Source organism: Penicillium coprophilum (genome assembly GCF_028826855.1).
Source record: "Penicillium coprophilum strain IBT 35676 chromosome Unknown utg000006l_segment0_segment0, whole genome shotgun sequence".
In the NCBI taxonomy this organism is placed as follows: domain Eukaryota; kingdom Fungi; phylum Ascomycota; class Eurotiomycetes; order Eurotiales; family Aspergillaceae; genus Penicillium; species Penicillium coprophilum.
Window position 1 is genome coordinate 29,220 of NW_026622725.1, and position 25,966 is coordinate 55,185.

The 25,966-nt window shown below is 48.7% G+C and overlaps 13 protein-coding genes across 13 annotated transcripts; 4 read left to right on the forward strand and 9 right to left on the reverse strand.

The window, feature by feature from the left end:
• Positions 1–258, reverse strand: N7500_009022 (choline dehydrogenase family protein; the record flags this gene model as incomplete). Its single annotated transcript, XM_056680163.1, has 2 exons — positions 1–53; positions 99–258. The coding sequence occupies 2 exons, from the start codon at positions 256–258 to the stop codon at positions 1–3; spliced, it is 213 nt and encodes a 70-aa protein (XP_056527545.1).
• A 21-nt stretch (positions 259–279) lies between these two features.
• On the reverse strand, positions 280–1,499 carry N7500_009023 (Glucose-methanol-choline oxidoreductase; the record flags this gene model as incomplete). The annotated part of the gene is made up of 5 exons (XM_056680164.1): positions 280–540; positions 653–739; positions 801–1,065; positions 1,150–1,354; positions 1,382–1,499. 5 exons carry the CDS (start codon positions 1,497–1,499, stop codon positions 280–282), a joined length of 936 nt encoding a protein of 311 aa, XP_056527546.1.
• A 239-nt stretch (positions 1,500–1,738) lies between these two features.
• Positions 1,739–2,125, reverse strand: N7500_009024 (uncharacterized protein; the record flags this gene model as incomplete). The annotated part of the gene is made up of 2 exons (XM_056680165.1): positions 1,739–1,950; positions 2,008–2,125. The coding sequence occupies 2 exons, from the start codon at positions 2,123–2,125 to the stop codon at positions 1,739–1,741; spliced, it is 330 nt and encodes a 109-aa protein (XP_056527547.1).
• Positions 2,126–2,788: 663 nt separating this feature from the next.
• N7500_009025 (uncharacterized protein) lies at positions 2,789–3,312 on the reverse strand (the record flags this gene model as incomplete). Its single annotated transcript, XM_056680166.1, has 2 exons — positions 2,789–2,974; positions 3,028–3,312. The coding sequence occupies 2 exons, from the start codon at positions 3,310–3,312 to the stop codon at positions 2,789–2,791; spliced, it is 471 nt and encodes a 156-aa protein (XP_056527548.1).
• Positions 3,313–3,908: 596 nt separating this feature from the next.
• Positions 3,909–5,081, forward strand: N7500_009026 (uncharacterized protein; the record flags this gene model as incomplete). The annotated part of the gene is made up of 1 exon (XM_056680167.1): positions 3,909–5,081. The coding sequence occupies one exon, from the start codon at positions 3,909–3,911 to the stop codon at positions 5,079–5,081; it is 1,173 nt and encodes a 390-aa protein (XP_056527549.1).
• Positions 5,082–5,531: 450 nt separating this feature from the next.
• On the forward strand, positions 5,532–9,206 carry N7500_009027 (sugar porter family MFS transporter; the record flags this gene model as incomplete). Its single annotated transcript, XM_056680168.1, has 6 exons — positions 5,532–5,634; positions 5,690–6,265; positions 6,325–6,827; positions 6,882–7,172; positions 7,579–8,259; positions 8,328–9,206. 6 exons carry the CDS (start codon positions 5,532–5,534, stop codon positions 9,204–9,206), a joined length of 3,033 nt encoding a protein of 1,010 aa, XP_056527550.1.
• A 313-nt stretch (positions 9,207–9,519) lies between these two features.
• N7500_009028 (sugar O-acetyltransferase) lies at positions 9,520–10,317 on the forward strand (the record flags this gene model as incomplete). The annotated part of the gene is made up of 3 exons (XM_056680169.1): positions 9,520–9,620; positions 9,667–9,903; positions 9,957–10,317. 3 exons carry the CDS (start codon positions 9,520–9,522, stop codon positions 10,315–10,317), a joined length of 699 nt encoding a protein of 232 aa, XP_056527551.1.
• A 412-nt stretch (positions 10,318–10,729) lies between these two features.
• On the forward strand, positions 10,730–11,545 carry N7500_009029 (Maltose/galactoside acetyltransferase; the record flags this gene model as incomplete). Its single annotated transcript, XM_056680170.1, has 1 exon — positions 10,730–11,545. One exon carries the CDS (start codon positions 10,730–10,732, stop codon positions 11,543–11,545), a length of 816 nt encoding a protein of 271 aa, XP_056527552.1.
• Positions 11,546–12,218: 673 nt separating this feature from the next.
• On the reverse strand, positions 12,219–13,880 carry N7500_009030 (Major facilitator superfamily domain general substrate transporter; the record flags this gene model as incomplete). Its single annotated transcript, XM_056680171.1, has 3 exons — positions 12,219–12,815; positions 12,872–13,608; positions 13,682–13,880. The coding sequence occupies 3 exons, from the start codon at positions 13,878–13,880 to the stop codon at positions 12,219–12,221; spliced, it is 1,533 nt and encodes a 510-aa protein (XP_056527553.1).
• Positions 13,881–14,766: 886 nt separating this feature from the next.
• On the reverse strand, positions 14,767–16,634 carry N7500_009031 (uncharacterized protein; the record flags this gene model as incomplete). The annotated part of the gene is given in 6 exon segments (XM_056680172.1): positions 14,767–15,583; positions 15,634–15,774; positions 15,835–15,971; positions 15,989–16,181; positions 16,239–16,336; positions 16,395–16,634. The coding sequence occupies 6 exon segments, from the start codon at positions 16,632–16,634 to the stop codon at positions 14,767–14,769; spliced, it is 1,626 nt and encodes a 541-aa protein (XP_056527554.1).
• Positions 16,635–18,221: 1,587 nt separating this feature from the next.
• On the reverse strand, positions 18,222–19,600 carry fpaI (putative methionine aminopeptidase, type I; the record flags this gene model as incomplete). The annotated part of the gene is made up of 5 exons (XM_056680173.1): positions 18,222–18,322; positions 18,384–18,930; positions 18,993–19,306; positions 19,372–19,405; positions 19,466–19,600. The coding sequence occupies 5 exons, from the start codon at positions 19,598–19,600 to the stop codon at positions 18,222–18,224; spliced, it is 1,131 nt and encodes a 376-aa protein (XP_056527555.1).
• A 1,218-nt stretch (positions 19,601–20,818) lies between these two features.
• Positions 20,819–22,130, reverse strand: N7500_009033 (C-3 sterol dehydrogenase/C-4 decarboxylase; the record flags this gene model as incomplete). The annotated part of the gene is made up of 2 exons (XM_056680174.1): positions 20,819–21,481; positions 21,555–22,130. 2 exons carry the CDS (start codon positions 22,128–22,130, stop codon positions 20,819–20,821), a joined length of 1,239 nt encoding a protein of 412 aa, XP_056527556.1.
• A 1,241-nt stretch (positions 22,131–23,371) lies between these two features.
• N7500_009034 (ubiquitin-conjugating enzyme E2) lies at positions 23,372–25,146 on the reverse strand (the record flags this gene model as incomplete). Its single annotated transcript, XM_056680175.1, has 7 exons — positions 23,372–24,299; positions 24,323–24,472; positions 24,601–24,697; positions 24,748–24,769; positions 24,839–24,933; positions 25,010–25,043; positions 25,114–25,146. The coding sequence occupies 7 exons, from the start codon at positions 25,144–25,146 to the stop codon at positions 23,372–23,374; spliced, it is 1,359 nt and encodes a 452-aa protein (XP_056527557.1).
• Between the last annotated feature and the right edge of the window lie 820 nt (positions 25,147–25,966).

Genomic DNA, 25,966 nt, shown 5'->3' on the forward strand with positions numbered 1-25,966 from the left:
TCAATTCGATCCATTGGAAATGATATCGGCAGCATTCTTTTCTGCTAGCATGTCTGTGTCAATGAGCAAGAATATCACCACGGCGGAGCTACACTCACAAACTGCTGACTGGGAATGACCCAGTGGGAGGATCGGGAATGCGCTCGCATCAACTCGCAAGCATGTAACCCCAACCACCCTTGCTCGACTATCAACCACAGCCATACTGTCATTTTGGTTACCCATCTTGCAGGTGCAAGCTGCGTGGTAAATCGTCATCACTGTGCTTTGGATGACATCTCATATTGCCGCATCGGTCTGATCGTCGGACCCAGGGAAACACTCGCCAATGATGACAGACGCTATTTCACCAGAACGAAAAAAACCACGAGCGCGCCGGTACGCTGCAACTGCAACTTGTTGATCTGTCTCTGTTCCTAACCAATTCGGGTTGATCACTGGGGCATCTGCCGTATCAGTGGAACGAATAGTCACGTTTCCCCGTGAGGTTGGCGCCACCAGGACCGCAGCAATGCTAGCACATTGCTCAGCCGGAGGCTGCTATGTATATGGATTTGAAAAGGTTTCCGAATATGCAGATTCTGCAATATACTAAGTGAACTGAGCGGTCAGTCTGACGTTCTGAAGACAGAGCGGAATTCATTTATCTCACCTCGCGCTCCGGCCAATCACTCGGAATAAAAGACAAGTCATCCTCGGTGGTCTCGGAAAGTGCAGAGCGGGACTCTGGGGAAAGTTTCTTAAATGCGATATAGTCCGTCGATGGGTTCGTTAAGAATCAATTGCCCCCGAAAAGCCACATCAGCAGCTGATTGAGAAGATGGCTCAAATCGTTTTTTTAGCATCACCAGAGTTGGCACATCTTCCTGGTAAGAGGGATCAAAGAATACATGGTCCCACATATTCTGACCTACTCCAGGTAAATCGACGATCACGTTGATTCCGTATGTACTGAGCACCTGGGCAGGACCGATGCCAGAAACGATCAGGAGCTGTGAGGATTGAAAAGCACCCACCGAAAGAATAATTTCTCGCGTTGCCGTCAGTACAAGGTCAGTAGATGACCTACCTTTGATATATCATGAAATTGGATGCGAATCTGATTCGACTGAGCAGATATCACTGGTATCTTTCCGCATGATCCCTTACGACCCGCCCAGACATTTCCCTCTTGGGGAATGAAAATCACAAAAATTTGCCCCCGGAACACCGTGTATGACAAAGTTCCAGTCAATTGGAGTCGTGGCCTGGCCATCTGCACCAACCCCAAAACTCGAAGACGCCTGGATTCGAGCCAATGGATGCATGTACTCGTTGGAGCCACTTGCCTCCACAGCTACCTTGTATCTTTGCTCTGCGCGTCATGCTGCGATAGTTAGACCTGCTGTGCCCCCTCCGACAACAACGTAGTCGAATGTGGCATTCTCGGCGGATTGAGCGTGGGGCTTATGATCGTTGAAAGGATATCCAAAGACAGCATAGCTGTGAGAAAACAACATTGCAGAATGGTGGTAGGGTATGGAATGGTAATGACGACATATGGGATTTCCACCAAGATTACTGAGCCTGTCATAGTCGCGCCTGCCATGTCAGGCTCTTGCATATTGTGTTTACCCACGTCATACCTGGGAAATTTATAAAAGCTGCAGCTGGGAAGAGATGGCTGTTAGACAACACATAGAAACGCCAAACTTCTACTGAGGGCTACGGTTGGAACACAAGAGGGAAGATATTGTGTCTAATTCTCTAAAGATAGCCCATTGCACCATTCAAGCAGCTTGCATAGCAAAGCCTGAAGGACCTGCTGCTGCTTTTCGATGCCTCGACGGGCTTCTTGTCTTCCTTTTTGTATCCTACAAAAGCCTCCATATTGTTGCATCAAGTGGGAGTCGCATCCGAGTTCCAAGAGTTTAACACGTCGACGAGATTCACGTGCACACGGGCCAAGGTCTATAGTTGTAGACAAGTGATATGAGATCTTCAAAGGCTAAGATCGTGCCTTCTTACGCTGGCCAATTGACGTGAAGGAATCCTCGATACCCATTTTGGCACATCCATGGATAGTTTGCTGGGGAACAAGGCTGGTAACTCGGCAGCCAACCAATCGCCTGTACGTGCTATCCATATAAATATCCTAACTACGCTTCCAAATCTTTGAGCTGGGCTACAAGTCTCGTTGGGCGCACACACGATAAAAGGCTAAGCTGATGAGAAGATCGGGGTCAGGTTGAATTGAAGTTTCACAGAAGCTCGTTAGGATAATCCGAAGTTGTGAGCAGGATCGACATCACAGCGGCCACCTATGTATAGCTGATAACCGAAGTTAGCTTGACCAATCAGCAGAAAGTGTGGGGATTAAACACTGGTTACTTTGATGAGGAGGTAATAGAGGGGCTGATTCAGAATATAGAGATGAGGAGGCAGTGAAGGCTCCGAAGAAAGGAGTGGTACATGAAGATGACAGGTGAGGAAATAGAGAAGTGAAAAGGAAAGTGAGGTGAAAATGAAGCAAAAAGTGAAGACAGCTACGACAACACCTCGTAAGGGGCATGTCGCGTACAGTAAAGGTACAACAGGTACAATATTCTATGGTAGACCTATCTATCGCGAGGGGAAATCACCACTTGGAGATGTTCAATGTGCCAAATTCGTCTTTGTTTCAGCAATCCCAAGATCCATAACTCGCCCATTGTATCGCTGCCAATATCGAGGTTGTAGTCCATGAAAAACTTCCACTGAAATCATATGCCTTCATAGTGACATGTCGCTGTGTCGAAAAAGAGCTTCTTTAAACAAGCTGACGGAGAAGAACTCGCAGGACCTTGTCTTGTTTGGCGATGTGTCGACTAAAGAACTTATTGTTGGCCCGGGTGTATGCGGCGAGGGCCTCCTTGTTCTTGAACCTAATCGGGATGGCGTCCGAGTTCCAACAATCTAGGACATCGACAATATTGACGTGGACCCGGGCTAGTGCCTGCATACACTGGTAAGCGAGTTATATTGATTTGTTCGAGACCAGAAGCATACCTTTTTACACTGGGTAATTGAGGTAAAGGAGCCTTTGATTCCGACCTTTGAACACAGCTCCTGCCAGGTAGCGAGGCTGTTCACACGGCCACCGATGAGCCGGTCATACTCGTCGTTCATACACACATTCCAATTCTTCTTCCAAGTCTTAGAGCCTGGCTTCCAGCCTCGCTGGAGGCCAACCAGACCGAAGGCAGAGCTCACTGGAAGGTCTGGGTTGTGTGGAGCGCCCAGCTTCCGCAGGAGCTGGTTGGGATGGTCTGAGGAAGTGACTGGGATACGCATCGTGGTGGTCTGTCAACTCCACGAGTTAGCTGGACCCATTTGTAGGAGGTGTAGGTACTACGTTTTGTCTACCTTGAAGACAAAGTTGTCAAGTGAAGAGAGAGAGAGAGAGAGACGAGAAGAAGGTAAAGTCAGAATGTTGAGAAAAGAGTGGCAAGGAAGAGAAAAGAGCTTGAAAAATAGAGAAAGATGAAGGATATGAGAAGGAAGGATGAGAAATCCATTTTGAAGATTTCGTATTGGCCGGAGAGCAAACGCAACGAGTAGTCTCAAGACCCAACTCTGATTGTCAACTACATTTCCATCGCTTTACAATCTCGCCGTCATCTATAAGTTATTCTCAATCTTGAGAGTCAAATGAGGCAGTACTGGGGTTTGTACTTATTGAAAAGAGAGCTTCAATTCACAACTCTGACTTAAGACTCCCAATAGGAATTGTCCGTCAAATTTCAGAGCTCGATATTGAAATCTATCTTGTATCTGCTTTATCTGTGATCTCAATAACCCAAAGAGCCTTGGAAGCCCAGTGGCACGTGGCTCGATGTGAAAACTAGGCTCCATCGATTCGACGCATCAACAACCTCTTCGATATCACCATGGACCAACCACGTGAAGACAAGAGTGACGACTCAAACCACTCGGGAGATCTGGCCATTACCCAAAGCTCACGGGTTTCCCAACTTCTCGCAGCAAATCTTAGCCCGATGGCCGACTCGGAGATTTTGAAACTTTCTCTTAGTCTGAATTCCGTCATTTCAACCACCTCTTCTTTCAGCCTCCGTTTTCAAAATGCGTGTTCTCGGCCTCACTTGCAGCTGCTCAATCAAATTGGAGCTGGGCTACAGGGAGCGGTCTTTGAACAGGTTGGCAAGCCGTTGGCCATGAAAAAGGAAACCCCTGGAAACGAAATGTTGCGATCTAACCTTTGTCATGAGTACATATTGCACTGTAATGCATCAGCCGCATTTGAGAAATACCGGCTCATCAACAGTCAAGTTCATGTTCCGAAACCATTCCAGTTGATTTCCAGGGAAGGAAACAGCGCTTTTTGGAATGAAATCCTACCAAAAATTCCTCAGCCTCACCGTATGCGCGGGGATCTTGTGATGATGGAACGAATTCTCCCGTTACCTAAAGTCGTGCGAACAGCCTTGATCTCTGAGATTTACGCCCCCGAGCAGAATCTTGACAGCACTGAAATTGAAGCTCTCCTCAACCACCCTGCAAACAAGCACTGCCTCGCCCGAATTTACCTCGGCAAGACCAATGGTAGCATTGACCACAGAACCCCGCTGAGAAATTTCCCTTTGTACCTTGAGACGATGGAGCAGACTGGCATCGAAACTCTCCCGCTTGCAAGCGCGATGGGCAAGGCATATGCAATATTACACTGGGGTGCCGCCATTAATGGCGACGATGTGGAGTTTGTACTTGGTACATCAATCAGAGACGCCCAGGGATTAGAAGATGGGCCATATTCGCAGCACCGCGCGGTTCAGATGTATCTCTTGGACTTTGGGCAGTGTGAGGCAGTCGACCTGACCCATGATCCCGATGTTGTTTATCAAGCTTTCAAAGGAGCCATGGTGACGGGGGATAATCAACATTTTATTCCACATGTCACGAGAAGTCCGGCACTGTTTGCGACCTTCCGACAAGGGTACCTTGAAGCCGGAAATCTCATTCTATCCCAGAAGCGATTGAAGAATAAGTTTAACATGGAGGACTTTATGCGAGAGTATGTTGAATATACCGAGGACTTCCTGTAGCTCTGTGACGACTCGATAATTGAACTGGTTTATCTCTTTATGTGGCCAATCGAGTAATCATCAGATATGCTACATGTAGTATAGATATTCGTGTCGGGACGAGCGAAACGACCAGCCGAGATGATTCATTTTCTTGGCGGAATGTGGGCAAGGCTCTACAAGATACTGCGACGAATGTATAGAAACGGCTCTTCCAAAAGAACAAAAGAAGAAGCAAGTCCGTAGAGTGCCCACCTGGCTCTTATAGGGCATCGTCTTCTAGTTGAGCCCCAGTGAGAGGCATGTTTGATATGGCGTGCTATGGCGTATCCGACATTACAAGTTGCGTGCTATATGGAGGCTGGATTGTAGATCGGAGCATCCCTTGGAGATCGGACATTTAAGAGAGATGCTCGATCCTTTTCTGTCTTTTGCTTTCACCATTTCTTTCCTTGGGGTACATCGCACAGCATGGGCTTGTCAGGAACCAGGCTCGGGGTTTTCCGCGCATATTTCTTCGGGTTTTTTGTCTGTACGGCCGGTTTCCTGTTTGGATACGACACTGGAATTGTTGGTAGGCGAAAGAGAAAGTCCAGTTGGTGACCATCGCTAACAGAGTTGATGGACAGGTGGTATCCTTGAGTTCAAGTCCTACGTTGATGATTTCGGCTATACGGATCAAACAACTGTCAGTGCTGTGATGGTAAGCTTGCAGAATGTAGGTGCATTTCTCTCGGCCCTAGGAATTTTCTGGGTGTCCGAACGGTACGGGCGAAAGAGAACAGTCCAGGCAGCCATGACTGTATTCTGTCTCGGTGTGATTTTACAGGTAGTACCGTCACACTCACTCGTTTGTTTCTATATTGGACGATTTGTCGCCGGTCTAGGTCTCGGTGCAGGCACTGCGGTCGTTCCAGCATACAACGCCGAGATGGCACCCAAGGAAATCCGAGGCAAGCTAGGTTCAGGAATGCAATGGCTCTTTGCACTGGGTGTCATGCTAAGCTATTGGATTGACTATGCCGTGAAGCTCACCCTGCCTGTCTCTTCGAAGCAGTGGCAGATTCCCGTTGGTCTCCAGATGGTGCCGGCTGGAGTTCTTGCACTGGGCCTTTGTGTTATGCCGGAAAGTGTACGCTGGTTAGCCAAGAAGGGTCGTTTTGATGAAGCATGGCAAAGCTTGACATGGATGCGAGCTAGTCAAGGTAATGATCCACCCTCCAAACAACAAGAATAGGGCACAGGGCTCATCAGCACTCAATAGGTCCCGAAGTGAAGGCAGAGTTCAGTGAAATCCGAGTTGGACTTGAGAAAGAGCTGCGAGCCACCGAGGGCTTCGACAAGCGCGAACTTCTCGAGCCCGCCAACCGCTACAGACTGCTGCTCGCCGTTTTCATGTTCTGTGGTCAACAGTGCACTGGCATGACCGCCCTTGCCTACTTCGGCCCTCAGTTCTTCAAACTGTTGGTCGGCAATAACACGAACCAGTCCCTTCTGATCACTGGTCTGTTTGGCGCCGAGAAGTTCATCACTGTTGGCATCTATATCTTGTTCTTCTCCGAGATGTGGGGACGTAAGCCAACTCTTTGGATATCAGCTCTGTTGATGGCTGGTTGCTTCATTGTCGTCACAGTCGTCAAGGAAACCACGCCAGAGCCCAATGCAAAAGCCACTCCAGCTGGTGTTGGCATGGTCGCTCTGATATTCTTGACCAACTCGATCTATCAATTCAGTTGGGGCCCATTGCCGTGGCCATACACCTCCGAGGTAAATAGCACCATCCTTCTTTCTCATCCGTTCAACCACTAATTTAGCATCTAGATCTTCCCAACCCGAATTCGAGAGATTGGAACCTCGGTCGCAGTCTCAACGCAGTGGCTTTTTAACTTCCTCTTCTCCCTAGTGACGCGCTACATGATGAATTCGTGGGGCAGTTATGTTTTCCTTTTCTATGCAATTCTGGATATCATCATGGCAATCATTGTCTTTTTCTTTGTGAAAGAGACGAAAGGTAAGAGCCTTGAAGAGATGGAGACTATATTCCACAGCAAGGCTGCATTTGATGTTGATGCTGTCCGGCGGGACGCGCGTAAGGATGTAGTTGCGGACCATGTGAATATATATAACAAGTCTATAGACCCTTGACTGAACATCAAATAACCTATCAGAACGTCTCCAGGATAACAAAAGGATTCCCACACCGTAAACACTATGGCATTTAGGCAGATAGCCGTACATTGACCAATCACAGTCCTCAGGATTGATCTAGTCCAAAAAGGGGTTGCGGATACGAGAAAAGCCTCGTGGCACTTTTCCTTCTATTTAGTCGTGTTTGAATCGTCGAGCAGGTTGTGGGTAAAAATACTCATATACGGCGCTGGTCAATTGCAAACGAATGGGTACGTGGATAGCAATGCTACCCGCAAAACAATGCAGCCTATGACTGACAATGGTGTGCAGGTTATTCCGAGGTACAGTGTTTTGTATTATTCAATAGGCATACCTAACAGCTTGGTAGTTTTACTGCCATCTTTGCGGCGTGAGCTTCAATATCATCTTCCGCCTAACATCTGGGGAGCTGGATGTGCCTAGCTCTCAAGACGTCCAAGACCAGTGCGACGAGACAGACGGGGTTGATTCTGCAGAGAATGACGACATCGCTCAAGATCCCGATTATCAATCTCATACAGAATACGAGGAGAATGAGCCATATGAATATGACTCTGATTACGAATCAACCGAAGGCATGAGCCAAGAAGAAGAAGAAGAAGAAGAAGAAGAAGAAGAAGAAGCGCCCAACAGCGAAGATGGCAGAGACAGCAGTACCGATGAAGATGATGACACCGAAGATCATATGTACTACAATTGGGTATTGCAAACTTTTAATCCATGGAGCGCCACGAGGGGAGAATCCCAATTGCACGTTGGGTATTTTGATAGTCCAATGTCAGGCTACTCGGCTGATGCTATCTCACCCGAAGAGGCAAGAGGCTGTCGCACCGCCCAGTTCCTGATGCATAAAACCACTCCAAAGGATCAATGGCAGGGTGACCAGCTACATGAGCCCTGGGAGATTAATGGAGATTGGTCTTTGTCGGGAATTTGCGATGGAACGCCGTCGCGTGATACAGACATCCCAACGGTCTGGCCCGCACGGAATGGGATACAAGATATAGAGACGGACAATGTGAAACTTCGAGTAGGCTTATCTCTCCATCTCGTTCTTGGACTGTGTTCAAAGCAAAACCCGAAGCTGACACCTGCCAGGGAGAGACAGCATCGGATGATATAGCCATGCCATTCCATCCGTGGTGTTTTGATATCTTTTGCCGACAATCCAAAGTTCAATTTCAACGCATCAATGTGACAGGCCTCATGACCTGGCGTAATGCCGAGTTTGACTGGGGTGCATTTGTATCATTCCCTCGAGCCAAAGAGGTGAAAAGATCACAGGAGCAGTGGTGGTCCCATGAGCCGGGTACTGAATATCTGGTTGCCAATCCTCTTTATGTGCCCAGGCTACCCGAGCTACTTCTCTCCGCGACCAACACAGATGGATTGCCTTCCTCATCTGACCCAGCTTATGGGATTGAGTCATCTCGACCCGTGACGAACCGCCCTACCACATCTCATGATAGACAGGCCGACTGTCTCTCTTCCCTTCCTGTGGAAATTCGGCTCATGATCATCGATCATCTAGGCTCTAGGGATGTAGCTCATTTAAGCATCGCGTCTAGGACATTCACTGAGCTTCCAAACAGTGTGTGGTATAGATTGGTACGCAAAGAGATGCCCTGGCTGTGGGAAGCGTGGGAAGAATCTGAATGCATACACAATCCTCTGCCCTGGACAGTCCTAACGGCAGCCGATATCAAGTGTATCGTCAAATCGCGGAGTGACTATGCACGGCTCTTGGTTGAAGATTCTTACACAGAGCTTGCTGCCGAGAAAGTTGCTGGGTACCGATTTCCGCTCCCGGTGACTATCCCGGATCAAGTGCGATTGCCTAGACTGAGTACTGAGTGGCGTCGTGTCTTTATGCAAATCCAACTCAACTGGAATGAGCTCAAGGGGTTGCGAAATCGACAACGGATTTGGGAGGATGTGGAAGAAATTGTGAGACGTATTCGCAAGTTCGATACATAGTACATTGAAAATCTAAACAGCTGGTCTTTGATGTTGCCAATGATATCAATTTCATCAATTATCTTGCCCTACAAGGACGACCTATGCCATGTAAATCTGGAGTACGGAGTGTATGACTGATAGAGTAGATAGGCTGATAAGCTGGCAGTATTGCCTAAATAGGAAGGCCATCCATTCTCTTGGCGTTCTCCACCGGGGAATTGTCGGCAAATCTCCCCCGTTTGGTGGCGGTGAGTCGGGGACCTATATATCATATGCCCTGGTCTCTATCATCCGTGTATCCTTGTATCCCTGTCTCAATATCTTGTTCAAGATGGCTGCCACTGAGAAACGCCCCGAGATCATTGAGCTAGCTCGGGGACTTGCACGAGTGCCTATGTGTGAGGACTACGAGCGTATGATCTCCGGCATGATGTATGTATGCATTCATACACTTACAGTGCATTGTTAACTTCTGTAGGTACAACCCAACAGTTCCGATACTGCAAGAGGCTCGGCATGTGTGCCGGGGACTTAACGCGGATTACAATGGTTTGGACACCAAGACGGTCTCATATGACGAGGTCGGCGACAAGCGTCTTGAGTTATTGCGGAAACTCGTCGGGAAAGTGGGCGATGGGACATTCATCGAGCCACCATTTATGACAGACTATGGATGTAATACCATGATTGGAAAGGACTGCTTCTTCAATTGGAAGTGAGTCGGTCTTGTCTCCCTACATCTCATTGAAACATACCAACAATCCATAGCGTTACTATCCTGGACACCAGTCTAGTTGTCATTGGCGATCGTGTACAGATTGGAACTGGGGTCAGTATCATCACGGCTGGCCATGATACCAGCATTCTGTCGCGCCGCAAGTTCGTTGAATTCGGTCATCCGATCTTTATCGAAGACGACTGCTGGATTGGAAGTAATGTGATTATTCTTCCCGGTGTGCGGATCGGCCAGGGCTCAACAATTGGAGCCGGGTCTGTTGTCACAAAGGATATCCCGCCTTTCTCTGTCGCTGTTGGAACCCCTTGTCGTGTGAAGAGGACGATTCAATCGGCGGAAGAAGAGGAGCAAGATCCTAATAATCAATACCGCAGTTTGGTTCGTGGGGATTGATAAATCTAGACTCACAATCGATTAGAATTAGAATAGAACCCTTCTTCCTTTTTCTCGACCCGATATGAAAAGTCTCTAATATGTCTAACGGGATGATGGAGTCGAACAATTATGTCCATATCTGGTGTTGGGTGGACTGACTCTGGAGTAAAGGTGCGTGGATGAAAAAAGAGAGATCCTAGTGAGTGAGAAGGAGATCGCAGGACTTGAGGAGACATAAGTATTCAGACCTATTGACGTATTATCCCACACTTCTCACACTTGACACATTTTTTACTTACTCTTACTTGCATCTGTTTGTTCCTCTCCTTGATGCGACAACCACATTTCGAACCTCATATCTTTACTTATTTCACCCTGCCGACTCTGACACCGTTGCTATTTTTCACAGCCAGTCGATGCACGTTGAGCCATGTCTCTGCCAGACGATCCATCATCATTCTTGTTAGACGACGATGAGTCTACCATGTCGCCATCACCACCCCCATCGCCACCATCAATTTTGCGTATCCCCCTTGCTCTGAGACGCACTCGGGACGAAGCCTCAGCCAGCGGCGTCATCCCCGGCCCAATCAATCCATTGCCTAGGATGATACCCGTGTCAATCGCGTATATGCTCTTCGCCACGCGAATGGCGATGATCGAAAGCGTGGAGCACCGCAACCTAAGAATCAGTGCACTAAACATGGAGCTCCTGTTCCACTCATGGTCCACAAATCCTGTGGCGACTTACCTGATGACAAACGGCCCCTTCCCGATTGACCGCATTCGCACCCTATACGAGGCTTTCGGTCGAACTCTATCTCCCGCACTGAGCAGCGTCCCTGATGAGGTACGCAGTGACGAGGATATCGCCACGATGCGTGACACACTAATCTACGAGGCCGTACGTACCGAAACGGATATCACAGCTGTGCTTGACGCACTGACCTATGACATTGGCCTACGTTTCATGGCAGAGGCAGTGCGAACGGCGCCACAATCAGAGGAAATTGCCGTGCATAATGAGCTTCTTATGCATTTTCGGAATTCAACTCAACGACAGGCAGACAGCGAGACATGGCAGCGTATCTACAATGATTTCATGAGAGCATACAATCGGCCTTTGAGGGCTGACACCACAGCCGCGCGGACCGTTCAACCGAGGACTCAGCCAACGACAGATGAGCCAGCTACCGCTCAGAATACTAATGCAGATGACGCCTCTGCAGCCAATGATGCCCAGTAATGCAACCGGCGACCCGTTTCCACATTCCTTGAAATCAACTGGGCCTGCTTGTACAACACGATATTGGCATTGCTCCAGTATGTGAGGGAGGGAGAATTTCGAAGGACATGTGTTTGAGGAATTATGGATTTTGCACCTACAGCACACCGTCTACGACGTTGGGCAATGCCGGCCCACATCATGCGATCTGCGTCACATCTCTGCTCTTAGTACATAGGCAGTCTCAGCTGTAGTTAATACCATTCCTTGTCCTTTTTTATTGTTAAAGTAAGCATCAGTTGGGTACAGGCCTGCTATCCATCGATCTCCCGATGGTATTCAACTTCAACGAGAGAGAAAAGAGCTCATCACTGAGACCCGACCGTCCAGGCGATCAAGAACTTGCGAGACCCTTTCTACACGTTTGTGGACTATGGAGACTGGGAGCACATGACCAGGGGAACCGTGGAACCGTGGAAGGAGCTCAGAAGATACCCAGGCTAAGGTTTGAATAACCATGGTTCACAGATCGAATTCCACGGTTACCGGGATAGGAACCACAGTCGAGATATACTCATCGGCTTAACATCACTTGATTGTTGGAGCTGGGTAAATGCTAGTGCCGACTATGGAGTTCTAAGATAGACAGATGCAATGATAACCAGGGGAACACCTGGTTCGTACAGTAAACCACTCAAACGAGATACCTGAAACCCTTGCGCATCCGCAATGACACGTCTGGGTTATCGATGATATCATTCTCACTCGAACCCTCTCTAGCGTTGTCAGCAAGCTCACACTCCTCGAGCCGGTGGTTCAGGCTGAGAAGCATCGAGCGGAAGTACCAGCATCCGATGATGGTGACACCAAACATGGACAGCACGATTCCATAGCTTGAGCGGTATCCGTTATCTGACAAGTCCCAGACGTAGGAACCAGCGACATTGCCCAGCTGACTGAAGGCGTTGATCATGGCAATAGCGACAGCTCGCTTGGCAGGAGGACGGGGGAACGAGGAACTGATCCATGAGTAGAATACAATGAATCCGGCATAGGAACCAGCCTGCAGGAACAATGCGACGTAACGAGCTGCGACATTGTGGGTGGCCATGCAAATAATAAATCCGACAGTTCCCATACAGATCGGGCCAATGATGTGCCAGACCTTTTCTTGTGTTTTATCCGCGTGCCAAGCGTTGATGACGGAGAAAATACAGGCAAAGACCCAGGGAGGAGCGCTCATCAGCAAAGTCGGAACATAATCGAATCCGAGAGTACCTGTGAGAGTAGGCTGCCGGCAGGTCAGTAAAACGTCCGACTTGCTCGATTGGTGGGAGAAGGACTTACGAAGAAAGCATTGAAGCTGAGGCCGACAACATAGGCAACAAACGTAAACATCATCACATAGATCTTCGGGTCATGCAGCGCGAGGAGAAGTCCTCCAAAGGCACCCAGCTCTTCACCATCGGTGTCAGCCTCACCGACATCCTCGAGCATGCGAAGTTGTGCAACTTGACGCTCTTCCTCAGTGAAGCCACGTGCATTGTGGGGCAGATCGGGTAGGATGAACGCGGCGAGAATGGCAAGGAACATAGTCACCGAGCCCTCGATCCAGAAGAGCCAGCGCCATGCGGCGTGGCCCAGGGTACCTTGCATGTTGGATAGGACACCGGCACCGACGAGTGCCGAGAAGGCATTGGAGATGAGGTTACCGCAGAACAGGATGGCATTTCGGGTAGTCAGTTCCCGGCGTGTATACCACTTGGAGAGGATGAGCAGAGCGCCGGGCAGGAACGCGGCCTCGACGAAACCCAGCAGGAAACGGACAGCCACCATATCACCAAAGGTCTTGGTGTTGCCAGACAAGGTGGAAATAACACCCCACAGCAACATAGCCACGGCGATGTAGAGTGAGGGTCGTGAGATGCGGTTGATGAACATGTTGGAAGGTACCTGCATGATGATGTATCCGACATAGAGGATACTCAGACATGTGGAATAATCGGTGTTGCTGAGTTTAAGATCTTCCTGCAGACCCTTGAGACGAGCTGCTGCCATATTGTTTCTATCCAAATAATTCATGACTGTAAATGAGTGGTTAGTATCGTCTCGTGCATGTATATAGGTTGAACAATTGCACGGTAGAATATCACTCACTGTAGATCGCGACAAACAGACTGCACCGGGCATCGAGTTTGCGCTTGAGATTCTTCTCGACGACTAACCGACGAGCTGGATCCATTGGAGGCATGCCATCTTGCTTTGATGAGGCAATGTGTTCGACATTTTCACTCCGTTCTTTCTCGGCTTCGATCTCTATCCGGTCACGGTTTTCCCGTGAAATATCGTCTGCCATTGTGTGTGATTTTGCCGAAAGAATCTGAGCAGCGAGAGCAGATTCTTATAGGAAATGAAAAACCCTAGACTTCCCCGGTATGGTACCCCCACGCCAAGTACGCGGGGGGGTTCCAAGCGGGGCCCTTGAATTTCAACTTGGAACGGAACAACGAGGGTGCCGAGATTCGGGTTTTACCAATGACGTTCCCATCCATGAGATGAGATATGGGGACTCCTAGGCTTAGAAGATGTAAACTGGCGAGCGCAGTATTTGATAGGATCCGCCTGAAAGGGGAGTGGGGGGAAGTGCACCCCGTGATCTATCGGGAAGCCTTGGACGGGATCACGGGATCACGGGCTTCACTCTCCGACTTCACAGGCTCCGGGAAACAAGAAAAAGCCGAAAACCCCACAAAACCCCCCAAAAAACAAACGGAAGAAACCGGTCAACAAACAGAAGCAATTAAGGCCAGAAAAGTGAGACGAGCCGAGATCCACTCCGAATAATCGGCATATGTACATACAACATACGGCATGCGGCCAATCGCCTACAATTTCCCCGCCTCTCCACATTTTATCCTCTCTTTTTTGATCTCCTTTCTCTCACCGAAGTCATGAATGAGATCATATCCCCGGGGAGCCATAGGAATTAGAGTCTAAAAGAACGTGGGGAAAAAAAAAGGTACACATACGGTGCCCGTTAAACCGGGGTCACGGTGTGGAGTATCACGGACATTGGCCGAAAATAAGAGGTGAAAAAGCTTGACAAATAGATTTCTGACCTTCTCTATCCACTCAATGTGGCTTTGGGCATTCCAAGCTCAACCCGGCATTCGCCCGGCACCCCCACGCTCAGTCTGCCGATATTTGGCCGGTTTCTCAATGGTTACAGCTGGTGACTTACATTAAGTATGTTGCAGATGGACACCTGTGGCTTCGGCCTGCTCCGTCAGCTCAATTTCCTCCATGTGGTCATCCTCATGCCATCCTTCCCGGTCATCCTTGACCAGTCGGACAAAGCAGACGTCAAGTATAAGCGCGACGGCACTAATGGCAACGCCGAAGAAAAGTGCCGCTCGATACCCCAGGATTTGGCTACCCGAGCGGCGGGCAATTTGCACCTCGATAGTGGATGCGAAACCCAGTCCCAGACTGTTCCCGTAGAGATTCAGTGTGCCAATGACAGACCCGGCAATCCCCTGCTGATTACGACGGACGGAGTTACTAGCAATGATTTGGCCAGCTGTGTACACAAAGTCCGGACAGAATGAGAAGAGGACTACGGAAGGGAAGATCTGGGGCCAGTAGGATTGATGGATTGGCACGGTCGCCATGAGCGCATTGGATATCAAGATCGTCACTGTTCCAATGGCCAGGATCCATTGTGCTGCCATTCGCGGGATCATCCACGCCGCCAGGCATGCAGCGCCCGTGGCACAGATCACGAATGGGGTCCAGCCCACGGCAAATTGCAGAGGAGACCAGTGCCAGACCTTTTGGAGCCATAGGACCTGGTACCAGATCAAGGTTCCTACAGCCATGTAATTGAGAAGCACGACGAAGAGCAGCATAAGGAAGGATGGGGCTTTGAAAATGTCGAGTGGCATGATGGGCTCCGCGGCGTACTTCTTCTCCCAAAGCAAGAAGCCTCCGAATAAGACGATCGAGCTGATCAAGAGAACAATCTCATAGTGGGTTGACCAACCGACACTCGGTGCTTGACTGCGGGAAGGTTAGAATGCAATAAACCAGGTCGATACCAGCATACTTACTTCCAAACAAAGCTGAACAGAATCAACGAGCTTGTTCCAAGAGCCGATCCAATACAGTCGATCTTTCCATCTCGGTCGACCGGTGGTTCTCGCGGACTCAACGCCCAGAGCGGAGTGAATGTGATAACACCAAGGCAGGCACTATATCAAAAGAAACATCATCAGTACTACTGGTCAGGGTCAACTGAATGTGTCACCTACACGAAAATGAAAAACCACTTCCAGTCCGTCCGCTGCATAAAAGCACCCAAGACTAAGGCCCCGAAGTATCCTCCTACTGGTGCCGACGCACCAAAGAGACCCAGACTGAGATTTCGCACGCGACCGGGGGGTTGGTACTGGATATCATAGCCACCGCGTTAGGCATGATGAGCGCACCTCCAAGACCCGCTAGAGCCCGCATCGTGACAAAGGCGAAGAACTCGTTACAAAAGGCATTAGCTAGAGTGCAGATGGTGAGCCAGGCACCCCCCGCCAAGACGAGTTCTCGATGGCCATAAACATCTCCCAGTCGACCACTGACCAACACAAAGGTACCCTGGGTTAGACTGTATTCGTGTTAGTGAGATGGTCAATCACAAATGTCTCTGTACTCTGCGGCTTACGCATAACTTGCAGCAATCCACGAGGCGTAGGTGTCGTTCACACGTAATGATTCACTCAGGACGCTTCCTCCCGCAACACCTGCAAAATTGACTGTCATCTACTGTTGTCAGTCTCAGGGGACTTTGGATTTTGGATGTTGATGGTTCAGAGTATACCTGTACGAGATTAGCCAGAATGAGCAATGTAGTAATAACCACTCGACGTGATTTAGTCGTTCGACTGAGCAGTGCCCGTTCAAAGACAGGTTGGCCGACTCTAGGAGCCAAGTTGTCGTCCACAGAGACCTGCGTGTCTGGGACATCTTCGACTGGGGTGGGGGCTAAGTCTAGCTCGCGGGGTACACTGGACGAGGCGATGGGTTTCACGTCATGGCGAATAGTATGTAAGAGAGACATGATAGGATAGATGTTTCTTGAATGAGATTCCACTGAAAGATTCTGCGATTAAATAGCCCATCGGCGCGGGTTCAAGCTACTAATCTGGCAATGAACGTGATTTGAGTCATTCGCTCTGAGAGGTCATAATTCAATTGAGCATGGACGTCTGCAATTCTGATTGATCAGCATCGCCGTTCTGTGCGGAAAATGCGGGTTCGGGGGAAATCCGCAATGGACCTGAATGGACCTGCACAGATGTAGACAAGTATCTCTCCATCAAGTGGCCGATTCAGTACTGTACATCGTTTGACAGTATCCGATGTACCATTGACATTTCATGGTTGCTTTTTGATATCGGGCAAATAGGAAAATTCACCCACCCAATATGGCCTAATCTCTCTGAATATTCTTTGCCTAGGTCCATGGGGATAGGATCACCGCTCGTTGGTCTAGCACTACCGAATAGGTGACTCTGAGCTTGGAAGGTTGAAGAACAAGAGAGATTCAAAAGGAGATCTGGAAGAAGGTCTAGAGCCAGATTCAAACAGACCAAAGGACATTGAACGGTCCACAGAGTTACTATACAAGCGTCTCTACTGCTTGCCTTCCCCAATCTCTTCTTTCTATGCCACTTGACGCTTTTCACAAGTTCCATGAGAGATCTCTTTTGTCCTTTCGCTATCACCTTGGCAAAAAGTAACTCGAATCGAAAATCTCTTCTAGGAGAAATAAAAAAGGAATCATCCATCACATTGTCCATTCACTGACTCTCCTCACTTTTCGGTATAGGATAAAAGCGTCCAGCAGATCGAACTCCAGACCGTATACGCAACATGGCCAACGCATGGACAATTCTCTCAAACCCGACTGGCACTGGACTGATGTAATCGGGTTCCTTGGCGTTGGGCAAGCGGAGACCGGTTTCCGTGTGGGCATTCCCCGAGACGGACTATAAAGCATGGGAAAGGTCAACTTCGACATCGACCGACGCAACCAGTGATCGGATATTGATTGTATTGTCACTCTGCGGTACATCAAAGGGATGAAGATCCCTGAAGGTGCTCAGTGACAAAGGAATCTACTTTGCGTCTCAGATCAGCCAACTGGCCGAGTCAACCGATCGAGCCAACCATTGACGGTGCCCGTCAAAGAGTGGTACTTTGAAATGACCATAGGGTGGTCTATCGATATTCCAGGCTACTCCGAAGTGGAGGCTGAGCCGGACGCCGTCATCGCGATGCGCACTCCCAGGAGGCTGGAGGGTCTGACTCTGACCGGAAGAACGCCGGCACTGTGACCGAGGTGAAAACCACCGATGAGACCAGAGATAGTAATATGGACACGTTCGGTAAGACGTAGGCAAGCAAATGCTTACTCAAATCCAAAGTTTTATCTTCACTTGGCTTTTGCTTCTGAATATATCCCATACATTCAAGGCACATGCGGTCAACTATTAATATGGTAGTGACTACAACCCAATCAGAATCAAAATCAGAATCAGAATGCCATAGATCGCCTGCCCTAAGTATGTAGCCCTGTGGGATCGGTTTTCATTCGCCCATGCTATCATTCCATTCTATCATTTAGTTGCTTTCCGAGTGGATCTCATTTTGCAACCTCCGGTATGAGGATTGGCCCTCCTGGAGAGTTCTCGAGTCTCGCCGTCAAAACTTCGACGCCTGTTTCTGTGACAAGCATAGTATGTTCTATCGATTTTCAAGTTAGTGTCTAGAGCCTGTAACTGTCCTGTAAACGGTCTGCACACACCGAATTGGGCTGTCCGTTGCCCATCCACCGTCACGTTTGTCCAGTCATCTGGCCAATATACTTCTTTGCTGCTGCCCAAAGCCAGGATAGGTTCAATCGTGAATGTCATCCCCGGTTTACATGTTCCCACAGCCTTGTTTTTTGCGTAGTGAGGGATCCAAGGTGGAGGGTGGAATTCCGTGTTAATACCGTGGCCACCCCAAGTCTTGACTACCTTGAGGCCTCTAGAAGCTGCGTGCTTCTCGATAATCTTACCAAAATCTCGAAGCGGGACACCTGGTTTAATGATCTCGATTGCCATGTCCAAGGCCTGCCGTGTTGTTTCAATAAGTCTGATCGAGTCGGGATCCGCTTTGGCCTTGTCACCAATGTAGTAGGTCTCGTTTAAGTCGGCATGATATCCGCCGTGGTATAAAGAGATGTCGAGATTCAGAATGTCGCCATCAAGAAGAACCCGCTGATCGGGGATTCCGTGGCATACAACCTCATTCGGAGATGTACATAATGACTTGGGAAAGTTGTTGTAATTTAGTGGTGAAGGATATGACTGCCTCACGTTTTAGCTGACAAGCTGATATATTTGACAGGAGAAAAGTAAGTCAGACTCACCTCTCGTTCGACGCAAGCTCTGTGGCAGACTTCATCCAGGTAATCGGTGGTCACACCCGGCTTCATGGCTGCAGCAGTTATATCGAGTACTTCTCGGGCCAGCCTGCATACTTTACGCATAGCCTCCTGACCTTTTGCATCCAAGATATCAATCTTCGTCCTGCTCAAACGCATCTCACGCTTTGGGATACCAGTCTCGGCCCAGTCAGGGTGCTTGATTGTTTTGGGAACAGGTCGTCGCGGGGAGAGTGGGTACACGGGTCTGACAGAGCCAGTGTATGGGTATGTCGGGAAGGGATTGTAAAATCGGTCAGCTAGATCACGATTAGAGAAAAAAGTCATGAGTCACTGGTGCATGCAATTTGGATGAGGTTGCTACCATTCTGTGTCTTATGCATCGCCTTATGTGTGGTCTGAATACAATCAATATTAGATCCTCAGTCAGAGGAGATGTCCGCGCGGAGGTAACCCACCCAATTCCTCTTGAAGCAGTCTTGGGAGCAGAAGTAACTGCCTTTGATGTCCAGCTTCAGACACGTCGGGCATTGCAAGGTGCCAGCGTCATTGTCGCAATCAGTGCCACAGCACTGCCTCTTGGTATTGGACATTGTTGCAGCTTGGTATTTAGCTCCGATGAGCTACAGGAGGATACTGGAGGACTCTTCAGTAAATCAAGTTTCTCATGAGGTGGGATGTGAGGTTAAACAGTCAAACATACAAGCGTCCACTTCCATGTGACCAATTACCTTTTGAAGAGCTCACGGGATGGCCCACTTTTCTCCAGGGCCGGGCAGTTGTGTCGGATTATGTAAAATGGAATTGATTGACCTGCTATCAACCGAGTGATGAGATCCCTACCCAAGTCTCTCTGGGTCTAGTGAAAGCTACTCGAGAGCTGCACGGCGGGATTGCTCCAGGATATTCTCACTCGCGTCTTTTCGCCAATCAAGTTGTGTGGGAATAGTGCCGATGGGGTTAATGCCATCCCAAGTCCGCCTGAGTCGGGTAGAATCTCGCCATGGAAGGGGCTAGCCTCTTGGTGGAGCATCCAGGGGCTAACCGACACCTCCCATAGCTTAAGGATGATTTTACACTGTGGCAGGCTCGAATGCCTGAATCGATCGAGGCAATTAGGCGGGCTGATATGAGGGCCTGTGGGTCATCTGCCGGTGCAGATTCTGCTGGTAATCTGGGGCAACATGATACGCAGATTATTGGCAGAGGTAATATGATGCCATTAATTCCTCATTTCAACAAGGTCAGCCTCAAGGGTGGTCTGGACTCTGCACCCGATTCAGTGGCGCGTGGGAGATGAACACAGGTTTATTCCAAGGTCTCCCTACTGGGGCTCGAGGGACTCGTGGACGGTCGCTAGTACTCCCAAGGTCCAAAGTCAGAGTCGATGGTCTTGGATAGATGCTGCTACCTCGATTTCCGACGTCGGTCGAAGAAGGGTAGTGCGGAGTATCTACCAGGAGGTTGGCAAAGGTTTGAACTAGGGAAACTGTCCGATATATACTCCCTCCAGATACATCTTGATCTAGTGGTATAGCTGCATGTATATCAAACTATAATCAAGGCTACATAGGCGATGCTTCTTGTATCAAAGGACCGTGAAACAAATCCAGGTTTTCTAAAATATATCTCTCACTTTATAGTCCATCAAGACGATCATTCAAAACACAACGCTTCACAGCATTCTTTAGACTTCAGAAAAACCACCTGTGATGACGGGACTTTCTTTTCAAATCCTGTCATTCGTCGGGGCAAACAGTTATATTAATACAGCGTGAGATGCCTTTTCAATCTCATGATCTAATTTCATATTACAATGCCTTCTTTCCTGCGTCCGCTTGTTGCTGGGCAACAATATATCCAACGGCACGGGCAATGCCCTCATCTAAGGGCACAACAGGCAAGAAAGCCAGGCGGTGCTTAGCCTTCTCAGTCGAGTAGTAGCGAGTCATGCATGAGTATCGCACTGTCCGGGCAGTGAGACGCGGGGTCTTGCCAAACAATCCCATGACAGTCTCAGCGATACCACCGACACTCTCAAGAAGACCCTCGGGCAGGGCCCAAACCTGTTCCGGTTCAACGACACGGTTGATCAGAGCCCACATGGCACGGGTCACATCCCAGAAGTAGACGGGGGAATCGTTGGTGATGTTGAAAGCCTCGCCGTCAACGCGCTCGTAGTCGAGGGGCCCGCCCTTGCCAGCCGCGTGAAGGTCATAGGTCGCGAGAAGTCGATGCGCAGCAAGCAGGTGGCCGTAAGCCACGTTTCCGACGTAGGTGAAATCAAACAAGTTGTCGTTATCACCGAGCTGCATCCGAAGCACTCGATCCGAAGCCTGGGATCCATGTTCCAGGATCTTGTGTGTGACGGTTGTATCCTTCTCTCCGTGGATCCCGGCCGGGCGGATGGCAGCGGTCAGCATTTCGTTGGCGGACTTCTTGTTGTACTTTAGGACGAGTTCCTCGGCATCGGCCTTGATAGACGCAAGGGTCTGATTAGTGATTGATCCCGATTAAACTGTGTTTAAAATGATGATAAGCACTCACCTTGGTCTCGGAGTAATACTCCTTCTGCGCAGGACCCCGGATGTATGGCCATTCCTCATTGACATTCTTCAGATCACTCTGTGTGTCGTGGACCACGGAGCTGGAGCTGGTGTAGACGAAAGCCTTGCACTTACCACCCCAATCGCCATGCTCGCCACCAGCGACCTCAAGGAGCGTCTTTGTTCCCTCCACATTGACCTTGTGCAGCAGGGGCTTGTTGCCCTCGATCATAGATGGCGACGCAGTGTGAATGACAAGATCGGGCTTAACAGCCCGGAAGACCTCCAACATGGAGTCGACGGAGGTGATGTCGCCATCATAGTACTGAGCGCCTGGAAGACGGTTGTTGGTGGTGCGCAAGTCAACGACGGAGACAGTGGAGTGGTAATCAGGGTAGCGCGATCCGAGAGTCGGGTACTCGAAACGCGCATCGCCCACGGGCTTTGGCAGAGCGTAACTGGGGTCGGTCTCGGAGGGGAAATTCAGCAGGTGATCGACAATGTGCCACCCCAAGAAGCCGCAGCCTCCAACCACCAGGACATTGCCTAACTCCAATGTGCGCCTTTTTGCCGACATGATATGATTTTTTTTGAGAGAAGATGGGGGATTGGAGTTGAGTGAAAGGGGGCCGGGGAAGTTGGCGGAGATAATCAGGTGATCCGTGCGGGCCACGGGGCTTGAGTCCTCAGGGCAATCGTCTATTTCGATTCAACTTTATACTGAAATGAAATGTTGAACTTCTCTGTCTTTGAACTTGCAGGCTACTCCTGCAATGCAATTGGGCTACCGGCGAGTCTATCTTTTCTATCTACCGGTAAAGGGGCAACATTTGCCAGAATGAAACAAAACGCCAAAATCAGAATCGATATAGATTCCTTTCGATTCTTCATATATCTTACTACCGAGTCCTTCCTTGAGACTGAATTACGGGTTTTATTAGACCCAATCTAACATTATCACCGAATCCCCCCATTATGGTGTCTATGATATCCCATTTGAGTCGCGTCAAGCAAGTATTTGGCCCAAGTTTTCAGCATGATTTGAAGAAGGATTGAATGAAAACAGTATTGAATACTTGAGTGGCCATCAAAAACAATCCGTCTAGAATGCTGGAAATATGTGTAGAACTGGACTAATTCCCTCTACATAGGATGAATCGTATACATTGGAAGATTGGGACTATCCAAGGAACGTCTACCTAAACCCGCGACTTTTCGACCTTCACCTTCTTCATTTACCCCTTGAGCTCTCTGCTTTTCGTTGAGATCTTAATACCTTCCATCAAAACATGATCATGGAGAACACTTGAAATCGAAAATCCACATGCGATGGCACTCCAGGAACTACCAGTTTCGCTTCCACAGATATCCACGTAATAAGTCTCTTGAGATTGTATTAACAAAGCCCACCCGTTGCACGGCTGCATGAACTTCACAAGAATCACATAGCCCCAGTTCGGAGACACTGACCTGTTTATTTCATATATCCCAGTTACTGAACTGCATCGCATGTCTCAGTTGTGTATCGGTCGAGTGCTTTCCTATACTTGGTAGAAAGTATGATTAGAGGACGCTAAAAGGCCCTTTGCATGTATCTATGAATACTATTCTGCTATGGATATCGATCTTCTTGTGTTAGATAGCACCCCCCATCGTAAAGAATATCGCTCAAGCAGGGTAAAACATAGTAGTGGTAGGAAATTGGAACAGATCAAGCCAGGTGGAGTTGATAATAACCTGTGGAGATTATCAGAGAGCCCCCGCTATGACACATTGCTGAGCAAATTTTCACATTCCAGGATAGTGAGTTAGCTCACCTCAGGACTCCTCCAGAGATGCTCGCAGCTTGCGTCTGTAGAGCCTGCGATCTGATTCTGAGCCCCAGCACAGAGCGCTTGCCTCTGGATTCACGGTCATGAGGGGGTTGTACGGGGGGTTGTCGTCTTCCAGTGTATTGATGATACCCTCGATGTGTTGGCCGATTTCTTCAGCATGCGAAGGAAGATACATCAACACCCCCAGCTTCGAGACGCGAATGTGGTATAGCGGCGATTCGACAAAAGCCCGAGGTTGTTCCTCTGGGTGTCGGGGACTGATGTAAATCTTGATCTTAATGATGCCACCTTCCAGTTTTGACTCGTTGCGACCCACGTATGTAAGTCTCCAGACGAATGGGTTGTCGTCAACGAGTGACAAATCAAGGACTTGGGGATAAGCGCTCATTTCTGCAGCTATCTGTTCATGCTGGCCTCTCAATTTGACTGCAATTCCAGCATCCTCCTTGACCAGAACCAAGCCCTCGACGGGCCAGCGGTGTGTTTCTTCCATCAATCGGTCCCGAAGAGCCAAGAGACGGGTTTGCAGATCGAGATAATTCCATTCCCCGGTCATGGCATTACCATAGCCTTCAAAGGGCATTTGGATGAATGACGTTCCTTGTCTCCGTGACTCGTCGGCGATGCCTTTTTCAATGGCGTTCTGGTAGAACTCGAGGTACCACAGGAAGCGTCGCTTGCAGAAGTCATAGAACTTGCTTTGATTGAGCAATGCAGGCTCAGGTTCGTATTCGAGTTCACTGTCTTCTTCCGCACTTGATTCCTGACCAACCCGTGGCGCCATTCGGCGGGTAGGGGATGGGGCTTGGAATGCTTGCTCGAGCGGTGTGATGACTGCTAGTCGTAGGTTCTCGTGACAGATCTGATATGTAAGCTCTGTTTCAATTCGAGTGAGATAGTGGATAGCAATCCTACCTTAGATTTGTAGATCTACATGTTCTCCGTGTCATTTGCCCTATCATTTTCGTCAAATCCTGGTTCCAGGGTATACGGATTTGACGACAACAGGCTCTGAATTGACAGCATCACGGATTCGAGACCTTGTGCAGGGGACCATTGTTCCCCTCGAGAACCATGCCAGGTTCTGTCATGATGTTCAGTCTTTTTCAAAGTCATCCATATTGCTGGCAGTGAAGCTTACCCCAAGATTGACCTGATGGATCATTAGTATTGGGTCTTGCACAAATTCAATAGTCCACAGGGTGCACTCACAAGCAGACCTTCCCATTGGCATACAGATTTGGGCCAAACCGAGTGCGGCCCTTGTTAGTGGTCCGGATTTTCACAGCTGGGGGAGTTGCTGGGTAATCTATTCTGTGAGTTAGCCGGCATCTGTTACAACAAAGCAGATCATCCTACCTGATGGAATTTTGATCGAGAACTAGACACATCAATCCACTATCCGTAGTTCACGCGTGCTCGGGCCCTTGGAAGGCTGGGTGGATCTTACCTCATAAAAGCCCAGCTCGTATGGGGTGCCTGGAGGCCCGATGATGAGGGCCTGGATATCACGAATGTTGCTCTCTTCATAACGAACCGTGAAAGCTATGAGGGTCAGCACGTGAGTCTCCGCGCCGAATGACCTGAACCGTCGAGCAGCCCAAATTTGGAGATCTCATACCAAGTTGCTCGCTTCGTTCAACCTGCCTCAACTCCTGTTTCATGCCAAAATGCGGGGATTAGTGATTGGTCCGGGTAATTTGCCGAAATGGATTGGAAACGTACTCGGACGAGGCGCAGAGTGCACTGGTCACTCATCTCGTAAGTGTGAGCTGATCATACACTGTACACTGTAGTGTAGAAGAAAGATAGGGAAAGAGAATGAGAAATTATTGAAGGGTATCAAAGGCCAAGATGGTTGTTCAAAGGAAGAAGAGGAAAGGGTGAAATCGACCGGGCAACTTTTTGACAGTTTGTCGCTTCAACTTGTTTTATGTTTGATTTTCATTCCTTTATAGACAATACTAAATACTTCATGCCGACCATACATTCAGGATATCTTTCAATAGTTCTGATCTTTTTCGGTTGATCTATTTCTGTCTCCCCACGTCATCTTCCAGCCTCCCACTTTCTGGGTCAGAGCACTGGATGTAATGATCAGCCTGATGAAATGGTTAGTCCATGGATCTCGGTAGACATCTTTGACAAAATTACGGTCTACACGGTATACTCAATATGTGTAATGTATGTCACTGAAGTATTCCGTAAACATTCAGGTCTCAGGTGTATATCCGTGAGGTATTGGGGAGAAATTACATACCCCAAGACTATGAAGACCATGATCAATACACCAACAGTACTATCCATCGTTATGAGACCTTTGATACTCTTGAAGATGTTTTTGACAAATAATAGTACATATCTTCCAAAATTTACTGGTATGAGTAATACGAAATAAACTAATCTGCAGGACGTTCTAAAAAAAGCACGATGGGACATACAATACGGACATACATTGTGTCTATATGGCAGTACACAATGCAATGGTGATGTTTGCTAGATTCATCTGATTGAATCCAATCTGATTGAATCCCACGTATACTCCAATGTCTAAAAAAAATCCAAGATAGCTCAGTGC